This window comes from Choristoneura fumiferana, chromosome 15 (assembly GCF_025370935.1).
Source record: "Choristoneura fumiferana chromosome 15, NRCan_CFum_1, whole genome shotgun sequence".
Lineage (NCBI taxonomy): Eukaryota > Metazoa > Arthropoda > Insecta > Lepidoptera > Tortricidae > Choristoneura > Choristoneura fumiferana.
In genome coordinates this window covers 9463419-9487985 of record NC_133486.1, presented here as the reverse complement: position 1 = coordinate 9487985, position 24567 = coordinate 9463419, and the positions used below count along the sequence as shown (strand labels likewise).

Sequence of the window (24567 nt, the reverse complement as noted above, 5' to 3'; positions counted from 1 at the left end):
CCCCTCTGTGCACAGCCAGACGAGCTCTTTTGGAGATTTTCTGGCTATTCATAAAGGTGTGCAACGCTCCATTCACTATGTTACCAGCCTTTACTCTCCTTTCAATATCACTCTCACATTTTCCATCCCTAGTAAACGTAGATTTAGGTACATCATTAACTTATTAGAGCACTATAGACTCCTAAATCGCGTTTCCTCTTAAGCCTACTTTAGACCTCAAGAAATATCGTGCAAGTTGCTTTACATCACGTAGCAGTAAAGCGAACACGAGTTTAAAAAGTTTCCTGGGTAGTACTCTAAGGTAGGTAAATAAACAAAAACCGGCCAAGAGCGTGTCCGACACGTCCGTTTGGATGTTTGTTACTCAATCACGTTTAAACCGCTTAACCGATTTAGATAAAATTCGGTATACAGATAGCTTGAGTCCCGGAGAAGGACATAGGACACACGCACGCGTATTCTGCACGGACAGAGTCGCGGGCAACATGCTAGTTACCATATAAATTGATTCAGTGGTTTAAGCGTGATATAGAGACCAAACGGGTGAACCTGCGAAACTGCCCGAAGGAGGTTTAGTTGTTTAAGTGACAAAAGAAAAATGCGTGTACAATATTTTCTAACATCTAACTGATGACTAATAAATTTATTTAGGACGTTAGCCTCTTGCACGATATTTGTTGCAGGTCTTGGGTCATCCGTAAATTACGTGACACATTTAGGAGGGGGGAGAAGTCAGGCGGTTTGTGACAGAGGAACAAAAATAATTGCGATTTTAATAGCAAATAAGTGGGAGAAGAGGGGTGGGGGTAGCTAGAAATTGGTGTTATTTAGAGCTTGTGACTAAATCCTCGTAAGACTCAGGCGCTTATTGTAAGATTTGCTGGCTATCTAGTCGTAAAGAACTGATTTAGTTGGGTGTGAATATTCGGGCGTTTGTACCGCCGTCATTGATCTCACCACTTTTTTTATCAGATTTCTTAAGAAATAGGTACAACAAACATCATCATCCGACACTATTGATGAATGTTTACACATGTTGATGTTTATTGTACCTAGTTCTTAAGAAATCTGATAAAAAAATTGGTGAGAACAATGACGGCGGTACAAGCGCCCGGATATTCACCCTGGGTGAGGGACGCTTAATTTTGGCTAAGACAAGCACTAATTATGGATGGCCCAAACTGGGCTGTAAGGTATTCAAAAGACTGTAGGCATTCTTTTTAATGCCTGAAATAGTAGTATAGATTAGTATCCGATGGTGATTTCAGACGATCGTCGCTGATCTACGTTTTCAGACGCGCCTGTGTGCGGCGCGGCGGCAACTGCGACCACCGCCCCGGCGACTGCTGCCACTCCTCGTCGTGCCGCTGTAACCTGTGGGGCTCCAACTGCCGCTGCCAGCGCATGGGCCTCTTCCAGAAGTGGGGGTGATTGCCCCACTACCCAATCACGGCTCCCCTGAAGCGGCGACCAGCTCCTACCAGCCGACTTGACCGCCGCTCCATCGGAAGCGACAACTCTTGCGTTAATAAACGGACCCATTACGTTCTTGGCTTTTTAATTTCAGTATTTATAGTTTCAAATTAGAGAGATTCGAATCGAAAACAGGGACCTAAATTTTAGTTTGGAAATATTTTTGGACCTTGTATACAAAATTTAGTGTTTTTAGCTACATCTACAAGCGTTCTGTTCTTTGGTTTCATTAGTACTTTATAATTTATCTGATTGAGTTGAGTGTCCGCTTACGTGGTTGGGCAATCACCCAGCCTTATTGCCCAATCAGTACGCCTCGACGCTGTGCTCGGCCAATCAGATGTTCGCAACCTGCGCGAACGCCGCGCTGCTGACCAATCATTTGAGTTCGATTTCGTTCTGGCAGCAGCACGGTCGTTCTATGCTCGGTTCAACACTTCTTAACGATGTATGTATGTAGAGTTAATTAAGCTAACAGTAGAAATCTAACGCAGTAGCTACTAAAAATTGGTGGTAAACTTATGTCAATAGGAAGTAGCAAATACTACAAAATAGAAAAAAATATAAATGTAACATTAGTGTTTTAGAGTTATAAGAGACTAATGATAAATAAACTTGGTGAAAGACGCTATATTAAGCCTTTTTATGAAACAGCGCCACTTGTATTTGCGATTGGCAACTTAGACTTTTAACAATATGAATGTGTCATAATATAATTATTCATATTATTGATAAAGAATCTTTAATGTACTGCTACTCTCGGACAGGGGGTATATGGTATTGCAGCCTAGTAGACTTCTGTGCGTAGCTTCTTATATCGTACGTTCCTGATTATGGAATATGATAATTGTATTATTACTAATATTGGAATATGGGAAATGATAAATTATATTAATAAATGTTTATGGACGATTTTAGCATTATTATTTTTCACCCTTTTAACAGCGTTTAACAAATTGCCTAAACCGAATGATGACTTTTATATTTTAAACTGATTTAAATCCGCGGTTTCACAGAAGTAGTTGAACCGAAATTCGGAAAGTTTTCACCGTAAATGAAATGAAATGAAATATATTTGCGTAACGTTATGTCATAATAGGCGGTGATAAGTTTAAATTTCAATTAAGTATCAATAATGTCAATTATCTTATAGAAGTAGGCATGCAAAAATGTTCTTAGTGTAGGTAAATAAAGCTACAAGTTGAATAATGTTCACATTTCGATGTCATTAACAATTAAGTAACAGCTAAAATTATATATATATTGAATATAGCAAGAATTTTAAGATAGCCACTTTAAAGTTTTTAAATGTAGGTATCTCGTATTCTTCATTTACGTTGCAAGATGAATACCCTTGTATTCTATTTCTCCGGTGGTTGAGGTTTCAGAATATATCATGATTAAATTCAATGTCAGAATAAAAAATAGCCTATGAGATATTCTAGAGATTCAGCTATCAACATATCAAATTTCGTCCAAACCCGTCCACCCGTTCTAGCATGAAAGAGTGACCAACACACAACTTTCACATTTTTAATTTTAGTAGAATATTGTAGTTTTTTGATAAATCTGATTGATTACAGTAATCACTCTTACAAGTCACTAATAAAATAACTACTTATTCCAGTCGACTGTTGAATTTAGGCATAATAAACATAGGAAGAATCACACGCTGAGAAGTGTACAGTCACCTGCACTAATATCGACCACAGCGGCGCGTGCAAAAATATCTGACACGTCCTATCGGCCCCCGAAGTATAGTCGTATCAAATATTTATTTATTTTATTAAAGTGGGAAACAAACAGCTTAAAATAACACAACGATATATAAACACTTCAATAACACATTAGCCAAAACAGTTTCCACATAGCTATTTCTATGCATCTTAATGCTCCGATTTACACGCATAATTTAAATAGTTATAAAAATATACAAATCCTAGTCATTTGACTTGTTTTAAGCAAATAAGAGTAAATTTAGATAACGTTCTGAACACTGTAAGCAACCTTTAAAATATATTTAATACTGAAAGAATCACCTTAATACAGGAACTTTGTTTATTATTATTATTATTATTTTTATTGCAGACATAAACTCTCACATTTCCATATGAAACACATCAGCACACCGAAGCTTCTTATTATTGTTAGAACACACTCTCACTAGGAATAAATTTCTGGCATAATTAGTACGACAAAGCGGCGTAGCGAACAAGTTCTCTTCTCAAGAACGGAAGCTAGGACACCTCAATGAGATTATTGGACGCTTTGTTGTATGATACATATATTGGTGCTGGTGCGTACACCGCGCTGGTGAGGTAGAACATTAAGTTACCACCATTACATTAACAAACCGACAAGAATGAGTACACAGTAAAAATCTTCATCCTCATCACCTTGATCATTGGTAGTCTATCACAGTCCGCATTAAGGTAGAAACAGACCACTAAAATGCGAACACATATGGGTGAATTAAAACAATTAAGATTGTTTTTGGAGTCTTTTTGTATTTTTTATTTCAACTCCAAATTTGTTACTTTTACGGGTACCCCGTGAAACCATATCGAAAACACAAACTGAGACATGGATGCACAGAAAAACCAGATAGAGATCTTTTTTCAGTTTTATTTTTTAAGCAACCTGAAATATGTATGCATAGGAAAATTCATGTCTAGATTCCTGTCCAGCGGTGGTGTAGGGGTCAGCACGGATTGCTGAGGACCTGGGTTCGATTCCCAGCGCTGGTCTCTTTATCTGGTTTTTCTGTGCATCCATGTCTCAGTTTGTATTTTCGATAAAACAATTAATTTTCTCACCCGCAGCAAGTAATTATTTTAGTTCATCGATATGGACCTCAGCAAGTAATGCCTGATTCAATAAATTATTTAAATATATGGGATCCAACTTAGAGATCGTCAAAAGCCGCCTATCCATCTTTAAAAGGGCCGGCAAAGCACCTGTAATACCCCTCGTGATACAGGCTATGACATGCATTGAGGATAGGCAGCGCTGGTATTTTGTATCATCGGTAAGTAGTAAGTAATTCAGTTTAATTTAGATAAGTATAATATTTTTCCCATTTCGAAAAACATATTTAAAGCATGGATTTCTATTCCGTGACGTATTCCAAAAATCTGTTCCCATAATGACATAGAGCTTGCGCATTTCTAGCCCGTCGTATAGAAATTATGGGAACTCTTCCGCAGAGACAAGATTTAGGCGATTTATGATAGAAACTACTTTTACTTCTAAGTATCCCACTATATTATAAATGCGACTATTTGTTTGTTTCACGTCTAAACCGCTGAACCGATTGAGGTGAAATTCGGTACACAGACCGTTTGAGTCCCAAGGAAGGCCATAGGATAGTTTTATCCTGGAAAATTGCATAATTCCCGCGAGATAGCGATAAAAAAATTCAACGTAGACGAAGTCGTCGGCACCGGCTAGTTTATATATAGAGGTAGTTAGTTTATTTTAGGTTAGTTTTACCATAAGGGGCTGTTTTACCACCCATTGATTATTTTTATTTGACGGATAGATGTGATGCCGTCTACGGAGACGGCATCGAATAGACGGCTATTCGAACAAAACCAACTAAGACGGCATCACATTTATCCGTCAAATAAATTTAATCAACTAGCTTTTGTCTGCGGCTTCGCCCGCGTGGAATTCGGTTATCGTCCGATGTTCCCTCGGGAACTCTACATTTTTCCGGGATAAAAGTAGCCTATGTCACTCTCTAAAACTCGCGTTGATCCGTCGCTCCGTTTCGACGTAAAAGACGGACAAACATACAAACACACACAATTTCGCATTTATAATATTAGTATGGATGGATGGCGAAACAGGGGGTAAGAATTGTAATATAATTGTTATGATGACCTTTAAAAACAGCTACCTAGTTAATTGTTCTAAATACCTCTCACTTCTGCTCTTAAACAGCTGCAGTAGGTACCTACACGTGCTTCCAGTTGGCCGCTGACAATACGCCAGGAGCAAACGCCCCTAACTCACAAAACGCCATTAACAACTCGGTTAATGCTGAACTTCGCCGAAGTTCTGATTCGGTTCATCACTCACAGCTAATCCTTTCGCATAAATCATTCCCTTTTAAACGTACTTACGTATTAAATTGGGAACTTTGAAAATATTTTCTATTTTATCTTATCGCAAACTTCCCCGAATTTGAAAGATATTTAAATAACTTTCTTCCCAGAAAGTGGGAAGGTGGGTGGGTGGGGACCCACCCACTTATTTTTTTCTACGTTACAATTTGATTTATAATAATTTATATTCAATTCTAATATTTCAACATTTTACGATAAATGTAATGGTTTTCTATCGTTTCCTTGAATTTCTTATACCTAATATAGAAATAGTTTTCTTTCATCATAAAGTACCTAATTTATTTTCAAAAGAACATTTTTTTCAGAATTATTTTTTTTACCTAACCTACCTATCTGTTCTAAAAATCTGAAAACAGCACGGTTCTATATATTTTATGGTAAGTAAAGCAAATGAGTTTATGGTAAAGGAAATTGTGGTAAGTGAGTATTCGAAATATTCATCATCATCATCATCTCAGCCGTAGGACGTCCACTTTTGGACATAGGCCTCCCCCACAGACCTCCAGTTGCTTCGGTTGGCAGCGGCCTGCATCCACCGTGAACCCGCAGCTTAAATATTATAGATAAGTAAAAAACAACTATACTATACAGAAATGAAAATGGAAAAACTAAAAGTATAACATTTTCTTTATGCGATTGTATGGCAAACGAGCAAGTGGGTCTCCTGATGGTAAGATATCACCACCGCCCATAAACATCTGCAACCTTGCACAAGGTCCTACCACCTGCCACACCACATAACCTACAACTCAAAATACCAAGCAGTCACTAGACATTGGCCCCAGAAGGCTATACTATAAGGATTTCTGTTATTCGCCTTGTGCTGTGCAGTGGTAAAAATATTTTTAGGGTTCCGTATCTCAAACGGAAAAACGAAATCCCTACAGAATGACTTTGTTGTCTGTCTGCGCAGGCGGCTGGCTGTATATCTGACACGACTATTTTTATGGAACGGGTAAAGGTAGGTAGATAACGTTACGTATGTACTGAATAGTGCTTTGCCATCGTGTTTTGTTGAGTTCGTGTTTGTCTTGCTTTCTCATCTAGCTTACTAAAGTTTACTGCAACTAATTGAGAAAGAAAGATAAGTGCTAGCGTATCCGACAAAATGCGATGGAGAAACATTGTTCAATAGATCAGAGGGGCCAATACGAAAATCGAAGTTCGTATCGTAACCGTCCCTCTCATTGTCGTATTAAATGATATTAGCGTAAGCGGGACGGACCGAAACGAACTTCGATTTTCGAATTTTGTAATAGGTAGCCTGCATCTGGGCACGTATTTGAATATCGAAATTTAAAATATCTAAAGTTAGAACGTCGACGGTCAAAATATCGAAAATCAGAATGCCGAACGATCATAATTATGATTGGTTATTTGGAGTCTTTTTGTATTTTTTATTTCAACTCCAAATTTGTTACTTCTACGGGTATCCCGTGAAACCATATCGAAAATACAAACTGAGACATGGATGCACAGAAAAACCAGAAAAAGAGACCAGCGCTGGGAATCGAACCCAGGTCTGGTTCCCAGCGCTGGTCTCTTTTTCTGGTTTTTCTGTGCATCCATGTCTCAGTTTGTATTTTCGATATGGTTTCACGGGATACCCGTAGAAGTAACAAATTTGGAGTTGAATAAAAAATACAAAAAGACTCCAAATAACCAATCATAATTTGATTGCTTAGTAGCGACATCTCTTGTCTGGGTGAGCGGTTGGTTCCGAAAGAATGTGACGTCTCTCGATGAGAGCGGAACATAGATGTCGCTAGTGCTGCTGCATAAGTAGCGTAGTAGAAATAAGCAACCTGAGATATGTATGCATAGGAAAAATTCGTGTCTAAATTCCTGTCCAGCGGTGGTATAGGGGTTATAGCACGCAGCACGGATTGCTGAGGACCTGGGTTCGATTCCCAGCGCTGGTCTCTTTTTCTGGTTTTTCTGTGCATCCATGTCTCAGTTTGTATTTTCGATATGGGAACGATCATAAGGTCGAAATTCAAAATGTCGAAAGTATAAATTATCGAACGGTACAATTATCGAATGCTAAAATTTCGAAAATCCTAATATCGACGGATAAAATATCGAAAATTGAAATTTCGAACGATTCTAAGGTCGAAATTCTAAATATCGAATGTCTATAATACCGAAGAGTACAATAGTCGATTACTGATAAGAAATTTAACCGTGGCGTTTAATAGTGTAGGTATTGGGTTCAAAATTGCGGCCGTATTGTCATAAGCCGAGTTCAGACTTGCAAGAAAAATCATGCAAGTTGCATTAGATTGCGAGGCCCTAAAGCCAACGAGTTTGTAGTGGTCAATCGCATTCACCATCTCCTTCTACCCTAATCTAATGCCATGTGACAGAAAGAAGTGGTGAAATCGGTGGTGATTCCAAATGTGTTAGGCAAAACGGCACTTGTACGGAACCCTGGCCCTTCGTGTGCTCGTCCGACTCGGTTTTTCTAGTCAACCTCATACATCCAGAAATTTGGCCTTGATTTTTTCCTTCTTACTTAGTCAAACTGAACAAAACAAACAATAAGACTTGTCATATCATATCACATCATACATGACGTGACATGTTGAATACATTCAACCAAAACAAGCAACTCAAGGCCCTTTACGATCAATCTAAAAAATATTATGATCTTGACAACAAGTTTAATAAGAAACACAGTGTTTGACGTAGGTTAAACACTTCCATATATTATTGTGGAGGGTACCTACTTGATTATTTCAGTGTCATCGGAGCTCTACATTATCTATGTACCTTCTCAAAGTCAAGTCAATCAGTTAATTAGTCTGTCAATTAGATCAGTGATCCTCACACTGGTGTACATTACGTGGTCATTAGTTGGTCATTCGGAAAAATAAAGTTATCTCTTAAAGTTTATTTCTATTTCTAAAGCTAAATAGTTGATCACTACATAGTATATAACAAACAAAGTCGCCCGCTGTCTGTCCCTATGTATGTTTAGATCTTTAAAACTGCGCAACGGATTTTGATGCGGTTTTTTTTAATAGATAGAGTGATTCAAGAGGAAGGGTTATATGTATAATAGATGCATAATATAGTTGAGAAACACTGATAATGTTAGAGGTTTCTAATGTGATGTCGTAAATAAACACATCTTTTTGCGCTTACATTGCAAACGCTGGCTGAACCCTACGAGATAGATCAAAGTATGTACTACAGTATTGTACACGTTAAAAAGGTCTACAAAAAAGTCCACGATGGCATATGTCTATCTCTTAGGGATAACCCACAATAACCATTTTTGATCCTTTACTTTTTACGAGAAATAATGGCTTATTTACGAAGCGATTTTAAGCAATACAGCATTAATCCTTATCCAATAAGTATCTTAAATACATTGTGCATCGAAACGGAGCGACGGATCGACGTGATTTTTGGCATAGAGATAGTTTATGGGCCAGAGAGTGACATAGGCTACATTTAATCCCGGAAAATGCACAGTTCCCGAGGGAACGGCGCGTTTAGTTCAAGTCTCGAACTATCAAACGCGTGCTATTGCGGGCTCGCTAGCAGTTAATAAGTTTCCAAAAATCGACGTTGTCACTACTCTCCTCTGTCACAACCTTCCTCAGTCTCCCCTACACATACTCGTACATCGGTACAGTCGGCATCAAAGGTAGCGGATCCTTTTTTTACTCTGTCGCATGTTTATGGGCGGTGGTGATCTCTTACCATCAGGAGACCCACTTGCTCGTTTGCCATCCAGTCGTATAAAAAAAAAAAAAAAAAAATTGACACATTGGCAATCTTGCATGGCGTTTTGTACGTGGCTATAAAACGACAAAGTAAGAAAGTGTGCAGCTATGCTTGATGCTGACTGTACTAAATAATAGAATAATATACATTTATTTGAGAATATATATTTAGACGACCAGATGGCCTAGCGGTTAGAGAACCTGACTACGAAGCTTGAGGTCCCGGGTTCGATTCCCGTGTCGGGGCAGATATTTGTATGAAAAATACGAATGTTTGTTCTCGGGTCTTGGGTGTTTAATATGTATTTAAGTATGTATCTATCTATATAATTATATTTATCCGTTGCTTAGTAGTACCCATAACACAAGCTTTGCAAAGCTTACTTTGGGACTAGGTCAATTGGTGTGAATTGTCCCTTGATATTTATTTATTTATTTATTTAATATTTGTTTGCACCCAGGAAAGTACCCTATTTTTAGAAATTAGTATAAATCGAGCTGCAACATTGTTTTTCGTTGTTTATGTTTCTTTTTCAGTTACAAAAGTACATGTTAAAGGTGCAATTTTATGACATTGTCATGAAGCAGTTTCAGATTATGATACCTACATTCGTGTAACGACAGTAAATAAGTTAAAACGTGAGGCTCTCGCACGTAAGCGTTTATCTTAATGTAAAGCATTCATCTCTTTTGCACTCGCACAATTTGCCCTATAGTTAGAAAATGATGAATGCCGTATACTATCAGGGATCTTTCAGGGAAGGCTTGAGAAGAATGTGGCTTACACCTTCTCCTTAAATATTTAAGAACATTCCTTTGTTTAATATGCTTATATATTGTATGTATAATGGTTATATATATAGTAGTTTATTTATTTATATTGTAGTTTATGTATTATATTGTTTAAAGCACTGTATTGTAGCTTCCACTATTTTAACTCTTAAACTCACTCTTTGTCGGACCCTAACGTATTGCTCCTCTCATCCACTCAAAGGTTGACTGGTAGAGATCCCTTAAAGGGATAAGTCCGCCTTTGTACAAGTATCTCAAAGTTTGTCAATTGTATTTTGTTTATTTTCTTTTGTACAATAAAGAGTTTACATACATACATACCATGACAAAGTCTAGCGTCCCTGTAGCAAACTTTTTTTTGCAGGCGCCATATGAAATATATGATATACCTACATTATGTCACTCCGACAGGTAGGGATTACGCTAACTGGCGCCGGCGCACCCACCCACACAGCACGTCGAGTCTTTTTATTGAGAAATGTTTTTAATAAACAGTAACTAAACTATTACTTATGATACCAAAAGAATATAAATGATCATATGTCCTTCCTAATTGTTACATATTTGCTGTACCTAACTTATTTTTCAAAAGTGTTTTTCAATAAAAAGACACGTCAAGATTGCTTACCTTCTTTCTAGACTAACGTAGTCCTTTATTATAAATCTAATAACTCATATGTTAACCAAAGAAACACAATACTACCTGATCGAAAAACATAACCATCCTTTAGGAAGTCGGGTAAAAAGGCATCATTCTTTGTCCAATAATAAAGAATAATAAAGTGCTTATTGGTAGGTATTGTATCAGTGGATACTTTATTCTCAAAAACATACTTACTACATTACATTACATTAGTAAATGTATACATATCTTTTCTGATAATAGTATGTTAACATCAACGATGTTCATAGGCGGCCATTAAAATATTTTAACGTCATACATATCATACAATGGCCCAAATTTGACCTTGATATCATCCACGGTTAACAAACACGCAATCGGTTTATTCCCCGAGCAGTTCAAACGCCCATTTTTTTTAAATTAAAATAATTTATTTAGAGTTATTTTGGTAACCTAAATTCTACAACAATTAAATCTTATTTTTTTAAGCCGGTACAACAAGCGGTTATTGAATAGTAAAAAAACAGCGATATTAAAGTTGTCACCCGAACGATGTCAAATGGAACCCTAATGTTTATTGGCCACATTGTTCATCCGTCTGTCAGTCATATAGCTATGTGCGGAGCTGTGTCTTAGAACCGTAATAGAACCGAACTGAACCAACCATACGAGAACCGTATGGGTCCACCTAGAGCGAGATTTATCTATTGTGGTGTCCCCCACGCTATACAATACTAGGTATTTCTTTTTCTGCTTCAACGACAAAAATAATTAAAATAAAATTATATAAGTAGGTCCTAAACAACTACCATAAATAAAATTACACACACTGCGTGAATTTTACTAAGAAGCAGGGCTCTGCTAACACTAGATTTTAATGATTACGGCCGTTAAATATCGTATTTTGATAAAAGTGCATTGACGACTAATAACATATCACATTGTGGCTATGTGCTGTTATTCTTTTTTTTAGTACGTTTAGGTATGCTAGTGTGACAGTCTACTTACTTAAAATTAACTGCATAATTAAATAATTAATTATATTTATTTATTGGGATTGGGATGATGATGATGATACGCATTATGGTAAAGGTACAATTGAAGTATACTAAACTATCCTAAAAATAACTTAACTATATACTCGTATACAGACAGAGTGTATTTTTGATACTACCTCAAACTGTAACCAGACGAAGATTTAAGTGCTGTAAACCGATATCAAAACAAATTGTTAATTTAGAGTTAACTACCAGAGCGTAATTAATTTTTGAAATATTTTCGAGCAGCAATGTAATGCGTACAATAATTTAATACGAGATAGGAGCGTCCTGTGACAGCTGTCACGTCAACAAGTGCGACGTTTTGAATAAAAACAAAGTAGTATCGTGTAGTGGTACATTGCGTTCTAATTAATTTTGTAAGGAAAATAAGAAGTCCACATTTTTTACTAAAACGTAATAAAATGTGATTATTAGGGCCTTTACTAACTGGGCTAGGTTGGGCGAGAAATGCACCAGCCCTATGGTCATTGGTAATTTCAAATATTAATTATATCATTTTAATTCAAGTTTTATCCGTTTTGCACTTCTTACTTATGTTCTATATCGCTATCGGTTTTAAAATTGTTATTACCTTAAACACTAAACCTAAAACCACGATTCTTTAAAGCAACTAATTATATTACAAATATAAATAGTTGCATAGCTTTATTACTTACAGAGCTAGCTAGCTATTGTTGGAGTGGTATAAACAAACGGTTCAAACGCTCCGAGAATCGCCAACAACAACAAACCAGGTTTATAAACCACTTAAATAACCGCACCTGATATTATTCTATCAAACGTCTGTTAATGTCTTTCGCCATCGGACTAAAATTTACAGCGTTTTTTTTTCTAACAGTATGTTTTGGCTTATAATAGGTTTAGCTGCCATTGTCACTTTATTATATTTCTAAACTCCAATTCAATAGAATCTGACAATCCTGTAGACACTTCCAGCCTACTAATGTAAACACCGGGCCGCCTAATGCTTTGTGATGTGACTATTATTCTTTTTTGATTCCTTTTAGATGATAATTGCAACAACAGGGACAATATAATCAAGTGTGCCCACGATACGGTGTCTTAAATATGTAGAAAATTGACAGATTCTATTGGATTGTACTTTACGGCACTAGGACTTTTGATTACTGGAGCAAGAGAGGAGTCAAGCATGACCCGCCCATCCCCTTCTTTGGCACTGCCAAGCGGCAGTTCCTGCAGCAGATCAGCTATGCTGACATCTACGACGAGATGTACTGGAAATACCCCAAAGAACGATTCGTTGGCTACTACCTCCTGACTACGCCTCTCCTTATATTGAGGGACCCGGAACTCGTCAAACGTGTACTAGTATCCGATTTCGCTTATTTCTATTCACGATCAATGCACCCGATCGATAAAGTACCAGAACCAATGATGAACAACCTGTTTTCGTGCGGAGGTGACTTATGGAGATTGTTGAGACAGAGAATCACTCCCGCATTCACCTCTGGAAAGTTGAAAGCCATGTTCCCTTTGATCATTTCAAGAGCAGAGAAGCTACAGCTCGTTGCCGCTGAAGCAACTTCGACTAATATAGAAGTTGATGCCAGAGACCTTATGGCACGGTACACTACAGACTTTATTGGCGCTTGCGGTTTCGGTATCGATACTGACACACTGAACGACGAAAACTCGATGTTCAGAAAACTAGGGCATCGCATTTTCAAACAGACAACTCGGGATGTAATAGCCACCATCCTAAAATACATGATACCAAGGCTGTTTACCAGTTTAACTATCACACCCCCTGAAGTTACATCAAATACTATTTCTCTGGTACAAACAATAATGAAACAGAGAAACTACAAGCCGTCTGGTAGAAATGACTTCATTGATATGCTTCTCGAGTTGAAACTCAAAGGGAAAATTACGGGAGATTCTATTGAACGCAAGAACCCTGATGGTTCGCCGTGCATTGTTGAAATTGAGTTTGACGATTTACTTATTGCTGCCCAAGTGTTTATGTTCTTTGCTGCCGGGTTTGAGACGTCATCTTCAGCCACCAGCTACACACTGCACGAGCTGGCCCACTACCCAGAATGCCAGAGGAAATGCCAAAAGGAAATCGATGAAGTCCTCTCCCGTTATGATAACAAATTGTCCTATGAAGCCTTAAAGGAGATGAAGTATTTAAACATGTGTTTCAGGTGAGTAATTTACAATACAATACAATAACTCTTTATTGCACACCAACACATAGTAAGCAGTATAGATAACACAGAGACTTTCTGAGGTAAGCAATAGGCGGCCTTAATTTAATATTTTAGTTGAAGAGATAATGTTCGATTCCCAACCGGGGCAGATATTTGTATGAATAGTACGAATGTTTGTTCTCGGATCTTGGATGTTTAGTATCTATTTATCTATATAAGTATGTTTATCCGTTGCGTAGTGTCCATAGTGTACAAGCTTTGCTTAGTTTGGGAGTCAATTGGTGTCCAGTGTCCCGTGATATTTATTATTATTACTAGCTGTGCCCGCGACTTCGTCCGCCTGGACGTAGATTTATCTCAGTCAGTTATTTATTTGACTGCCTAGCAGCTTACAAAAGATATATGCCATCAAAATGTTCACTTCTTATTCATAGTTACCGAATAAAAAACCTGTGATTGTGGACTTATCCCGATTAGTTTATCTAGACGTACCGGGTAACTTTTCTGCGACTTTTATCCCATTTTGCTTTTCTACCGCATGACGGGTTGGTGGCTTTTAACGGCTTTATTGTTTGTTACCTATTATCACTAAGGCGCTGGTTTCTCAGGCCCATCACACGCGACCGGCAGCATCTGGATGTGCGTCGCACCACACGAATTACCGGTGACTTCACTCAGGTCCTTTACGGTGCCTGAATAAAGCACTGTCTGAACACAAAATCGGAGTACCGATGCTAGTCTCTTCTACTTCATGGAGATATATGTCCTGTGTTTTCCCTGTTTTCGCCGACAATCTCTTGAGAACCGGCGCGAAGCGCCCTTAAACACCCTCCGGCCTATAAGCTGAACTCTATTAAATATATGCTTAACTATAGTACTTAATGTGACGCAACTCACGTTGGTTATGCATTTCATCATTATCAGCCGGAAGACGTCCACCGCTGAACAAAGGCATCCCCCTTAGAACGCCACAATGAACGACAACTCACCACTTGCATCCGCCGGTTTCCCGAATTTTCACAATGTCGTCAGTCCACCTGGTGGGAGGCCTGCCAACGCTTCGTCCTCGGTTCGTGGTTGCCACTCGTGGAATTTTCTCCCCCAACGGTTAGGTTAGGTTAGGTTATTTGGCTATCTGTTCTTCGAGCGATGTGCCCCGTCCATTGCCACTTCCACTTGCATATTTATTTCTACTTTTGTATTGATATTTTTGTATTCACAAAAAGGTTATATAGTTAACCAAAGCTTCGGGTACGTAAACTAACAGTATGATCATCATCCAGACATCAGCAGTTCGCCCACTGTAGAACAAAGGCTTCCCTTGGAACACCACAATTAAGGACAACTCCCCACTTGCATCCACCGATTGCCTACAACTCTCGCAATGTCGTCCGTCCATCTAGGCCAATAGGCCACAAACGGCCAACGTTCAACTAACAGTCATTGTGTCAAAAGCGTTCTTTGATATTTTTTAGATTGAATTGACAGGTGTCTTTTTTACTTGTGAACCGATTCGTTAATCTAAGAAAACTACCTACTTACCTACAACGCATCAATGAAAACCACATCCACGTCGGTTAAGCCATTCCTGGGATTAGCGTGAGCAAACGCACAAATACACAAACTGACAAACAGACAATTTTAAAAATCATTGTTTTGATGAATAATTATGAATATTTATCGCAAATATCTTCAATGTACAGTACTGATAGATATCGGCCAGTCACAGTTTTATATAATGTATATACCCTGAAATCAATCAAATTCTGATACCAGGATAGGCAGCGCGTCTCCGTGTTGTACCTACCTAACTCAGATGAACTGTCCAACTTAAGATGAACCCTATGGTCGATATTGTTGTCAGCTCATCTTACGCTGGAAATAATTTCTACGAAATATACATTTATCGAATTTTATATTCCTGAAATCATTTTACAGACTATAATTAATCATAAAATTTATAGGTATCCAAAATTTTCGCGAAATCATCAACGGTTGGGAACGTGCTCGACATTTTTTTTTTAAATGGACATATCTTTTTTATTTGTGAACCGCTTCGAATGAAACAAACACTAAATTTTAATCCAAAGTAAGGACAATACATTATTGAAAACCGCATCCTTCTATATTGAGTGGTTTCTGAGATTAGCGTGTGCAAACGCACAGGAAACAGATAAACAGACAAACTGACAATAATTCTAAAAATCATTGTTTTGGGTTCTATTACGCTAATATAGGTCCCTAGTGATAGTTTTTCTCAAATATTTCCAATGTACAGGCACCGGTTTTCTACAGATTTATTACATGTATAGATGTAGACGAATGTAAGAAATAGATCTACGAGTTTTTTAGGTCAAAAGTGTTTAAGTATTAATTTGTGTTATTTCACCATTTTAAAACCGTATTTGGATGACGGTACCATTGGGGGAACGGCATCTACAGTGTTGGAGGACTTGAAAACAATTATAAGTCGCTTCTCTGAGATTGGTCTCACACTCAACCCTAACAAATGTGAGATATTTATTTCGGACAGTCTATCTGACATTAATCGGATTCAAATCATTAGCAGCTGTAAAAATTTCATGCCTAATATCTCCATTCTAGCCCGCGACTCTCTTACCCTTCTGGGCGCTCCAATATTCGAAGATGCTGTTCTACCTACACTCAATTCTAAAATATTTTTAAAAACTCTTCTGACTTATTGTTCGAAATTAACCCTCACATTGCTATATACATTCTACGCCTTTGCCTATTTTCACCTAAATTGATGTACCTTCTGCGCTGCTGTCCTGTTTTTAAATTTCAATCACTGACAAATACCATTGATAACGTTTTGAAAGAAACTGTTTGCAAAATTTTAAATATTTCCCCTTCGCCACCTTGTTGGACACTACCGATAAAATATGGCGGTCTTGGCATCCGTACCACAAGTGATTTGGCTCTCCCAGCTTTTTTGGCATCTGTCAACAGCACTATCACCCTCATCGGTGGCATTTTAAACATTACCAACCCAGTTGATGTTAAGGTGTCGTGCTTGATGGACGGGGAGGCAGCATGGAGTGCTGATAATCCTAGTGAGATCATCCCTGTAGAAAAAGGTAGCCAAGCTGCCTGGAGCAGTGTTTATGTCAAAGCTTCATCCAACAGGCTCTTACAAAACTGCCAGGACACTATCTGGTCATTGGCTGCATGCAGTTCCTTCCCGAAACCTTGGCACGCTTCTGGACCCTGGCTCATTGAAAATTGCCATATGTTTGCGCCTTGGATTAAAAGTTTGTGAACCTCACACTTGCTGCCGGTGTGGTAATACAGTTGATGGCTTAGGCCGACACGGCTTACATTGTCAACTGAGTGCTGGTCGTGTATATAGACATGAGTCGCTTAACGACCTTATCCGCCGGGCACTCAGCACTATTGCCATACCGGCGACCCTCGAGCCCTCAGGCATGTCTGCTTCGGAAGGAAAGAGGCCCGACGGGTGTACGTTGGTGCCTTGGAGCTTAGGCAAGCCTTTGGTTAACGCCGAACGTAAGTTCAATGAATCCGGTCTTTCCGAAGATTTCGTCGCCTACCAAAAAATCTCTGCTCACACTAAACGCCTCCTAAAGAAAGCTAAAAAGAAAGGATGGAAGGGATTTTGCGAAAATCTCAACCCTAGAACTCCGCCATCGCTGGTATGGAAGGGCAATTCGTAACACGTTTTAAATTAAACTAAATATTTATTTAAAACATTTTAGCGAAAGCTTACGAGTATTTCCATCCGTCGGCTACCTAATACGTACATGCGAGAAGCCCTATACCATCCCAGACACGAACATCACAATCGACAAGGGCGTGAAGGTGATAATCCCGGTGAAGTCGCTGCACGCTGACCCGCTGTACTGGGACAAGCCGGAAGAGTTCCGTCCGGAACGATTCCATCCGGACAACGCGACTAAAATCAATAAACATGTGTATGTGCCGTTTGGAGATGGACCAAGAGCTTGTATTGGTGAGTTTGCGTAGATTCACTGGTAAAAAATAATTATCTACTCCGTCAGTTATAAACACGTATTATTTCTTCTGTCTATCAAACAAAAAATGGCGTAGATTAAATGCGTCAAAGTTTGGGAGTGACGACACGCCTTGCTAAAATGTGTCTCACGGTGTGGCGTCACGCGGAGCTACAACTGGTTATACAGTGTGTTACCTACCGGCAGCCAGGCTTTTTTTAAGGGAGGTTAAAGTAACGTACAGATAGTTCAACTCAGTTGTGCGCGCGGCCCTATGTGTGGGTGAAGCGATAAGAACACGTCTTGCTCGGACAACGACTGCCGCGTCACGTGAATGTTATATATTTACAAGCGCACGCACACATAGGGCCACGCGCACAACTGAGTTGAACTATCTGTATCTCTGTAACTTAACCATGACATTAATTTAATTAATAAAGTAAAATTCAGACTTTGTTAACTTTCTAACATACTTTCTAGCATATGCATAATACTTCTTTTTATTTTAATATTATTGTTGTTTTTACTTTTTTATTTTTTAATGTATTTGAATTATGCTTTTTACGTAATGTGCGAGGTCCGAATAAAATATTTCTTTCTTTCTTTCTTTCTAACAAAATTATAATTGCCAGCAACGTCAGCAAAGTAAATTGACAAGTATGTGTACAAATGGGGTGCGCATTTTTTCACATAACATTTTAAGTCCTATTATCGGAAGTCCGAAAATGTGTTTATACCATTTTACTTCATACCGATCACTCTTCATTTTTTTTAAATACTAACGATCGAAACTTATAATCATCGGAATTCATAATATCACTAATCATACACCTTGTTCAGACTAATATTGGTTTTCATATATTTTCTTACACTAACGATTTAAATAATTCTCCTAATCATTCTAATTCATAACGCCAATATTCATAACTTTGTTAGTACTAATATTTGTTTTCATATATTTCTTAATCATAAGTGTTATTTATCCGCATTATTGACGCGCAGGGACTTGGAAAATTTTGATGGTGCGAAATTATGTATTTAAGGAATGACTCCGTTAGGTACGACGACGAGCGAAGCGAGGAGGAGTGTTAGGTAGAACTGTGACCTTACATATTTTTCAACTAATACTAATATACTGCACAAACCTGCGAAGCGATTCAATGGTGCGTGCGAAGTTCCCAATCCGCACTGGGCCCGCGTGGGAACTATGGCCCAAGCCCTCTTGTTCTGAGAGGAGGCCTGTGCCCAGCAGTGGGACGTATATAGGCTGGGATGACTAATATAATATAAATAATTAACGATATAAGTAAATCTTATTTTGAATAAGTAGTTACCGTTATGAAAAACAATATTATGAGTTCAATTTTTTGCTAATTAATGCCATTATTAATAAGAAAATTATGATATTCGTCTGTTATGAAAGATTTTTTCTGAAAAACAACAAACATAGAGTAAAAAAAATATGAACACTGTCTGTTATGAGTTCCGATGTTAGTAATAAAAATTTATGAACAAAAGGAAGGAAGGAAGGTATGAGGAAAAAATTATGAAGAGTGATTATTATGAACACAAGTGGGTAGTAAAATATAAAAATAGGAATAAGAATTTTATGAGAGTCAATATGGACCCGTATAAATGACAGCCGACTGATACATTGATTATTAGTTATTACTTGTCAATTTAATTTACTAAGTACATGGCCTGCAATTAAAGGTTTCAAATATAATTGACAGGTTTTACTTAAATAGGTCTAATTGTGAGCGATCCATTATCAATTACTGAGGGTGTAATATGCGCGGTTTGGGGATATACTCGTACCTATACACCTATTTACTTTACACCTATGTACCTAACTTAGTTTCGAGAAAACCCTTCTCTGTCTAACGGCATGAAATATAGATGGTACATCATCATATCAGCCGAAGGCCATCCACTGTTGAACCCAGACTTCCCCCATAGACCCCATAGACCTCCGCGGCCTGCATCCACCATGAACCCGCGGCTTTAACCAAGTCATCCGTCCATAACCCTTCGTGTGGCAAGTTCCCGCTCCCGGAGAAAAAGAAATAGACGCATTATGGCGGATGTCATTTTTTATATTAGCGCATATGTGGCATCTGTCCCGTTCCGGGACACATAATTATTTCGCGCATCTGGCGGCCGCCCTGCTCCGGGAGAGTAGCTAAGGACTTTTTTAAACGTGCATTTAGGCGGCTAATAAGCATTCTGCACTGCTCTAACTTATACTGAAGCTTAATTATAGAACAAGGATAGACTACACTGCAACAGCCACGTCTCTCTCAGAACTAATCTTGAAACATGAGTCACTTTATAACACCGGCGGGACGCCGCCTGATAAGGCCCACATTTAGTAATGCTCCTACTCCTAAAAAATGTATGGAGTGAGGTGATTTTATGACTGTATGTTTTAAATTAGGGTATAGTATTGTAAACAAAATACAAATATTAATGAGAAAAAGTATCATTTATTAATTATGGTATGGTATATCAAGAATTGGAAAAAATACAATGACCATATATTTACTTTACATTATTGTTTTATTTTCACACTTTATACATATTTACCGTATGCAATATGATAGCGTACTTAATTAAGAATCTAAAATGCTACATTTTATTACGCTTTTAATACATAAAAGCAGTAAAATTTAAGTTTTTCTAAACATCGAAGACTAGTTTAAATTGTCCTTCCTAGACCTGTGCCAGATGTGGTAAAACTTGCAAAATGGCGGCTGCCATATCTAGCCTTTCCCCTTCTCTCCCGGAGCAGTACAGGCGCCAGATGCGCGTAAATCAGCAAAATGGCGGCGCCAGGCGAAGGGATATCGCTGGTAGCCGCCTCACGCTGCGCTTGCCGATCCGCGGTCGCTATTCGATAAATACAAAAAAGGTTAAATTTTCTTTTCTTGTATTTCAGGTGAAAGGTTGGGACAAATGCAGTCGCTGGCAGGGTTAGCAGCAATCCTCAGCCAGTTCTCCGTGGCCCCCAGCAAGAATACAATCCGCCGGCCCATCGTCGACACCAAAGTAATGGCGGTGCAAAGCATCCTTGGAGGTATACCACTGGCCCTGATTGCTAGGAAGAAGACGCAGTGAGTGAACTGCAAACAATTAGCTTGATCACCCACTCACTGACTCGTGTCGAACTCAACCAGAGCTCATCCTCAGAGCAACACAACAGTTCTCCATGTCACTCTAGTTGAGTTCAAAACGCGCCAGTGTGGGGTGGTGACAGTTGGGTCTGTGTGATTTGTGTGTGTTCTTACAGTGCGGAGGTGGAGGAACTGGAGAAGCTGCATGAACACGCATTTATTGCATAGACATCTATCTGGTCCCAAGTGAGCAAGTAATTGTTTGTAGCTCATTAATTTTATTAATAAAATAAAAAAAATAAAAATAAAAATCTTTTATTTCTGAAATAAGTTAGAAAGGTGAAAGGTGTTAGGAAAGGTTAGGTGGGCCAATCAACGAAAATTCAATAATAGCGAATATATGCTAATAATAAATTCAATATCACGGCTGCGTTCTTTTTTCATTTTGCATGACGTTTCTCACATGTTTTTACATAAGTTGCATGTATTATAAATAGTCTATGACAAATATTTAATTAATTATTACAAAAGACACGCACCAAATGTCATCGCCAATTACAAAAAAAAGTTGAATAGTTAAACTTCTTTACTCATTTACTAAAAATTCATTGCGTAGTTTCCGTGTTTGTTTTGATATTTCTAAAGTACACATGATCTAGAATAACAAAATAAATTATGAAATAATTCGATTTGATGAATCATAATAATAATAAATAAAATAAATTTGTCACGGAAATTCGTCAACACCGTTGCAGCACCGTCAAAGTTAAATTAATCAAATGTTCTTACTACCTACCGCAATCGAGAGGCCGCGCATTCTTTCCTCAAGATCTCTTGCTAATAGGGGCAGAGCGCATGTCTACTTTTCCTACGCAGATTTATCAAATTTTGGATTTACATTTGCTTGTGGACACTTTGTCACACTTTTGCATCATTACCAACAACAAAGAAAACAAGGAAAATACCAATATTACACATTTTTTTACTATTTAGGCTTGCGTATTTTGTGAACAATACAATAAAAATCGCTGGCGGTGCTCTTTTAGGATTAGTATTCAGTTAAAAAAAAAATATGAAGTCATGGTCATCATAACCATCGTCATCATTGCCATTTGTTTTGTGTTAATGGTAATGATTATATGTGAACGGCAATGACGTAATTGTGTTTTTATCTTATGGAAATTACGATTATATGTGATATTTGCTTTTAAAAAGTATTTCAATTGGTTCATCGGTACCCCGCGGGAACTATGCTACCGTAAACTGCTACAACTTTGCCCTCTGGCCCCAACATTGCCTGATTCGATTTAGAGTCGATAACTTAGCACCCTTTAGGTTTTAAAACTTTTATCCCCCGTAATAATAATTCCCGTGTAGTTTAAAACCTATAAGAGTGCTAAGTTATCGACTCTAAATTAACTCGGGCAATGTTGGGGCCAGAGGGCAAAGTTGAAGCAGTTTACGGTATTTCCCGGAATAAAAATTATCCTATGTCCGGGACTCAAAGTATCTGTACACCGAATTTTGTCTAAATCGTAGTCAAAATACCACAAACGGGACTTATAACGCTAAAACACACGAGTAATATTTACCTCGACGTTTCAACCACATTACAGTGGCCGTGGTCACGAGTAGACTAAAGTGTAGGGTGTCAAGTCTGCCTAGCAGTCCGATCCCTTCGAACTTGATCACAAAAAGTACCGGCTTAACCATAATGCCACTCGAACTATAGCCATCCTCGCTCTGCTCGGGTGTTTGTTTGTTTGTTTTAGTCCCTTGTTGAACAATCTACTATTATGTTTTCTACTGTTATATTTTCTATTTGACAAGATTTGTGCGCGTGCGTTATCAAGGTTTTTATGCATTTAATAATGAACGTTAATCATTAACCAAAGAATTTTATAATTTATGTTATTCAAGTTCCATAAATATTTGTAAGAAGGCTTGTTATCAAGCATTTTGGAGTATCAATTTAGGTATAACTGGCTTAAAAAAATATTTGGTTCATTTTCTGATTTTAATTACAATTATGTAACTATTAATAAAGATAAAAAAGGGTTAGGCTGTGTTATAGAAATATGTGATTTTATGCCTTTTAACTTTTAATAAAAACTGATCGCAAGAGTTATATGTTTATATAAGAGACCTGTCCTAAGCCTTGGGCAGATAAAGGTTGAAAAGCGGGACAAGGCGAAGTTATCAAAGCTGATAGGTAAAGGTTATCTTTTGCAACACCGCAAAACAATCAAACAGAAACAATAATTTCTTATCGTTTAAAATTACTAATATTATTATTTGCGAAGTTTTTTTCCTAAATAATGTAGAATAAAATAATAAAAAACCGGACCAGTGCGAGTTTACCTCGCGTGAAAGGGCACCATACTTTCCTAGACATCATGTTAATATGTATTGTTAATTTTAATTTACCATTGACTTAACTTATACAGTTGGGTTCTTGACCTGATTTATAGTTGATTCTTTCTTGCAATGAGAGAAAGAGGTAGTCCACCACGTACTTTCTGCACAACTGGAACTGTGGGATCAATAGGCGGGCGTCGGATGGTGCTGGCGCTGGGAGCCACCGAGAAACGGCTGAGCAGAGCAGCCATATCCGCCAGCGACTGCATATGTCCCAGACGCTCGCCTGGAAAACACAACGCGGTTCGTAAGACCAGCTGATCTATACAAAAGGCAGTCTGGACTAAATATCTTTAACTCACCAATACAAGCTCTCGGTCCCTCTCCAAACGGCACATACACATGTTTATTGATTTTGGCTACATTGTCCGGATGAAAACGGTCCGGACGGAACTATTCCGGCTTGTCCCAGTACAGCGGGTCAGCGTGCAGCGACTTCACCGGGATTATCACCTTCAAGCCCTTGTCGATTGTGATGTTCGTGTCTGGGATGGTATAGTGCTTCTTGCATTCGGACTTAAAAGAGTTATTGTATTGTGATAATAAGTATAAAAATAACAAATCCTTACAAAATATCATAAACGTGAAAGTAACTGTATATCTTTCAATCTGCCTGTTTCCTCTTAATGTTTAAACCGCTCCTCGGTAGAATTAGCTAAGTATGGAAAATGACGGTTTTGTGAACATTAACACATAAGCAATTTCATTAAATACCCTTTGGCTAATTAGTACCTCAGGCACTCTAAATACAAGTAAAATAATAATAATAATTTATAATTTATTTATTGCGTGTCATGTCGTACATAAGGCCTTACATTAATTATAATTAATAAAATTTATAACAAAAATTGAACCGACTAATCGTACGTACTTTTGTAGTCGGTTCAATTTTTTGTTATAAATTTTTTTTCTCGCTTTTTACTGTACCTAAAAGATCGAAGATACAATAGTTTAATGTCAACTGCTCGTCACCTTTTACGAAAAATTGCTTTTTCCGATGCAAGGACGTTCATTCTTGTAGAGTCCTGGTGCTTCATCACCCGTTCTATTTCACCATA

General features: G+C 38.0%; 2 protein-coding genes across 5 annotated transcripts in view; both read left to right on the top strand.

Annotated features, from left to right (window-relative positions):
• The window catches only part of LOC141435540 (U8-agatoxin-Ao1a-like), a 66442-nt gene extending 64057 nt beyond the window's left edge, over positions 1-2385 (top strand). For 3 of the 4 annotated variants that reach the window (XM_074098247.1, XM_074098245.1, XM_074098244.1), the window contains exon 4: positions 1269-2385. In XM_074098247.1, the coding sequence (XP_073954348.1) occupies positions 1269-1431 (163 nt within the window). In that variant the 3' untranslated portion in view covers positions 1432-2385. The remainder of the gene's footprint in view (positions 1-1268) is intronic. The other variant, XM_074098246.1, reaches the window with a different exon arrangement.
• A 10534-nt stretch (positions 2386-12919) lies between these two features.
• On the top strand, positions 12920-21382 carry LOC141435798 (cytochrome P450 6B7-like). The gene is made up of 3 exons (XM_074098623.1): positions 12920-13980; positions 17724-17977; positions 20917-21382. Exons 1-3 carry the CDS (start codon positions 13043-13045, stop codon positions 21093-21095), a joined length of 1371 nt encoding a protein of 456 aa, XP_073954724.1. The 5' UTR covers positions 12920-13042; the 3' UTR covers positions 21096-21382.
• Positions 21383-24567: the final 3185 nt, after the last annotated feature.

Bases quoted from the DNA above. Each gene is read 5' to 3' on its own strand.
- LOC141435798 (XM_074098623.1), top strand. From the start codon at position 13,043: ATGTACTGGAAATACCCCAAAGAACGATTCGTTGGCTACTACCTCCTG. The intron at 13,981-17,723 runs GTGAGTAATTTA...AAAACATTTTAG, and splicing joins TATTTAAACATGTGTTTCAG to CGAAAGCTTACGAGTATTTC. The intron at 17,978-20,916 runs GTGAGTTTGCGT...CTTGTATTTCAG, and splicing joins TGGACCAAGAGCTTGTATTG to GTGAAAGGTTGGGACAAATG.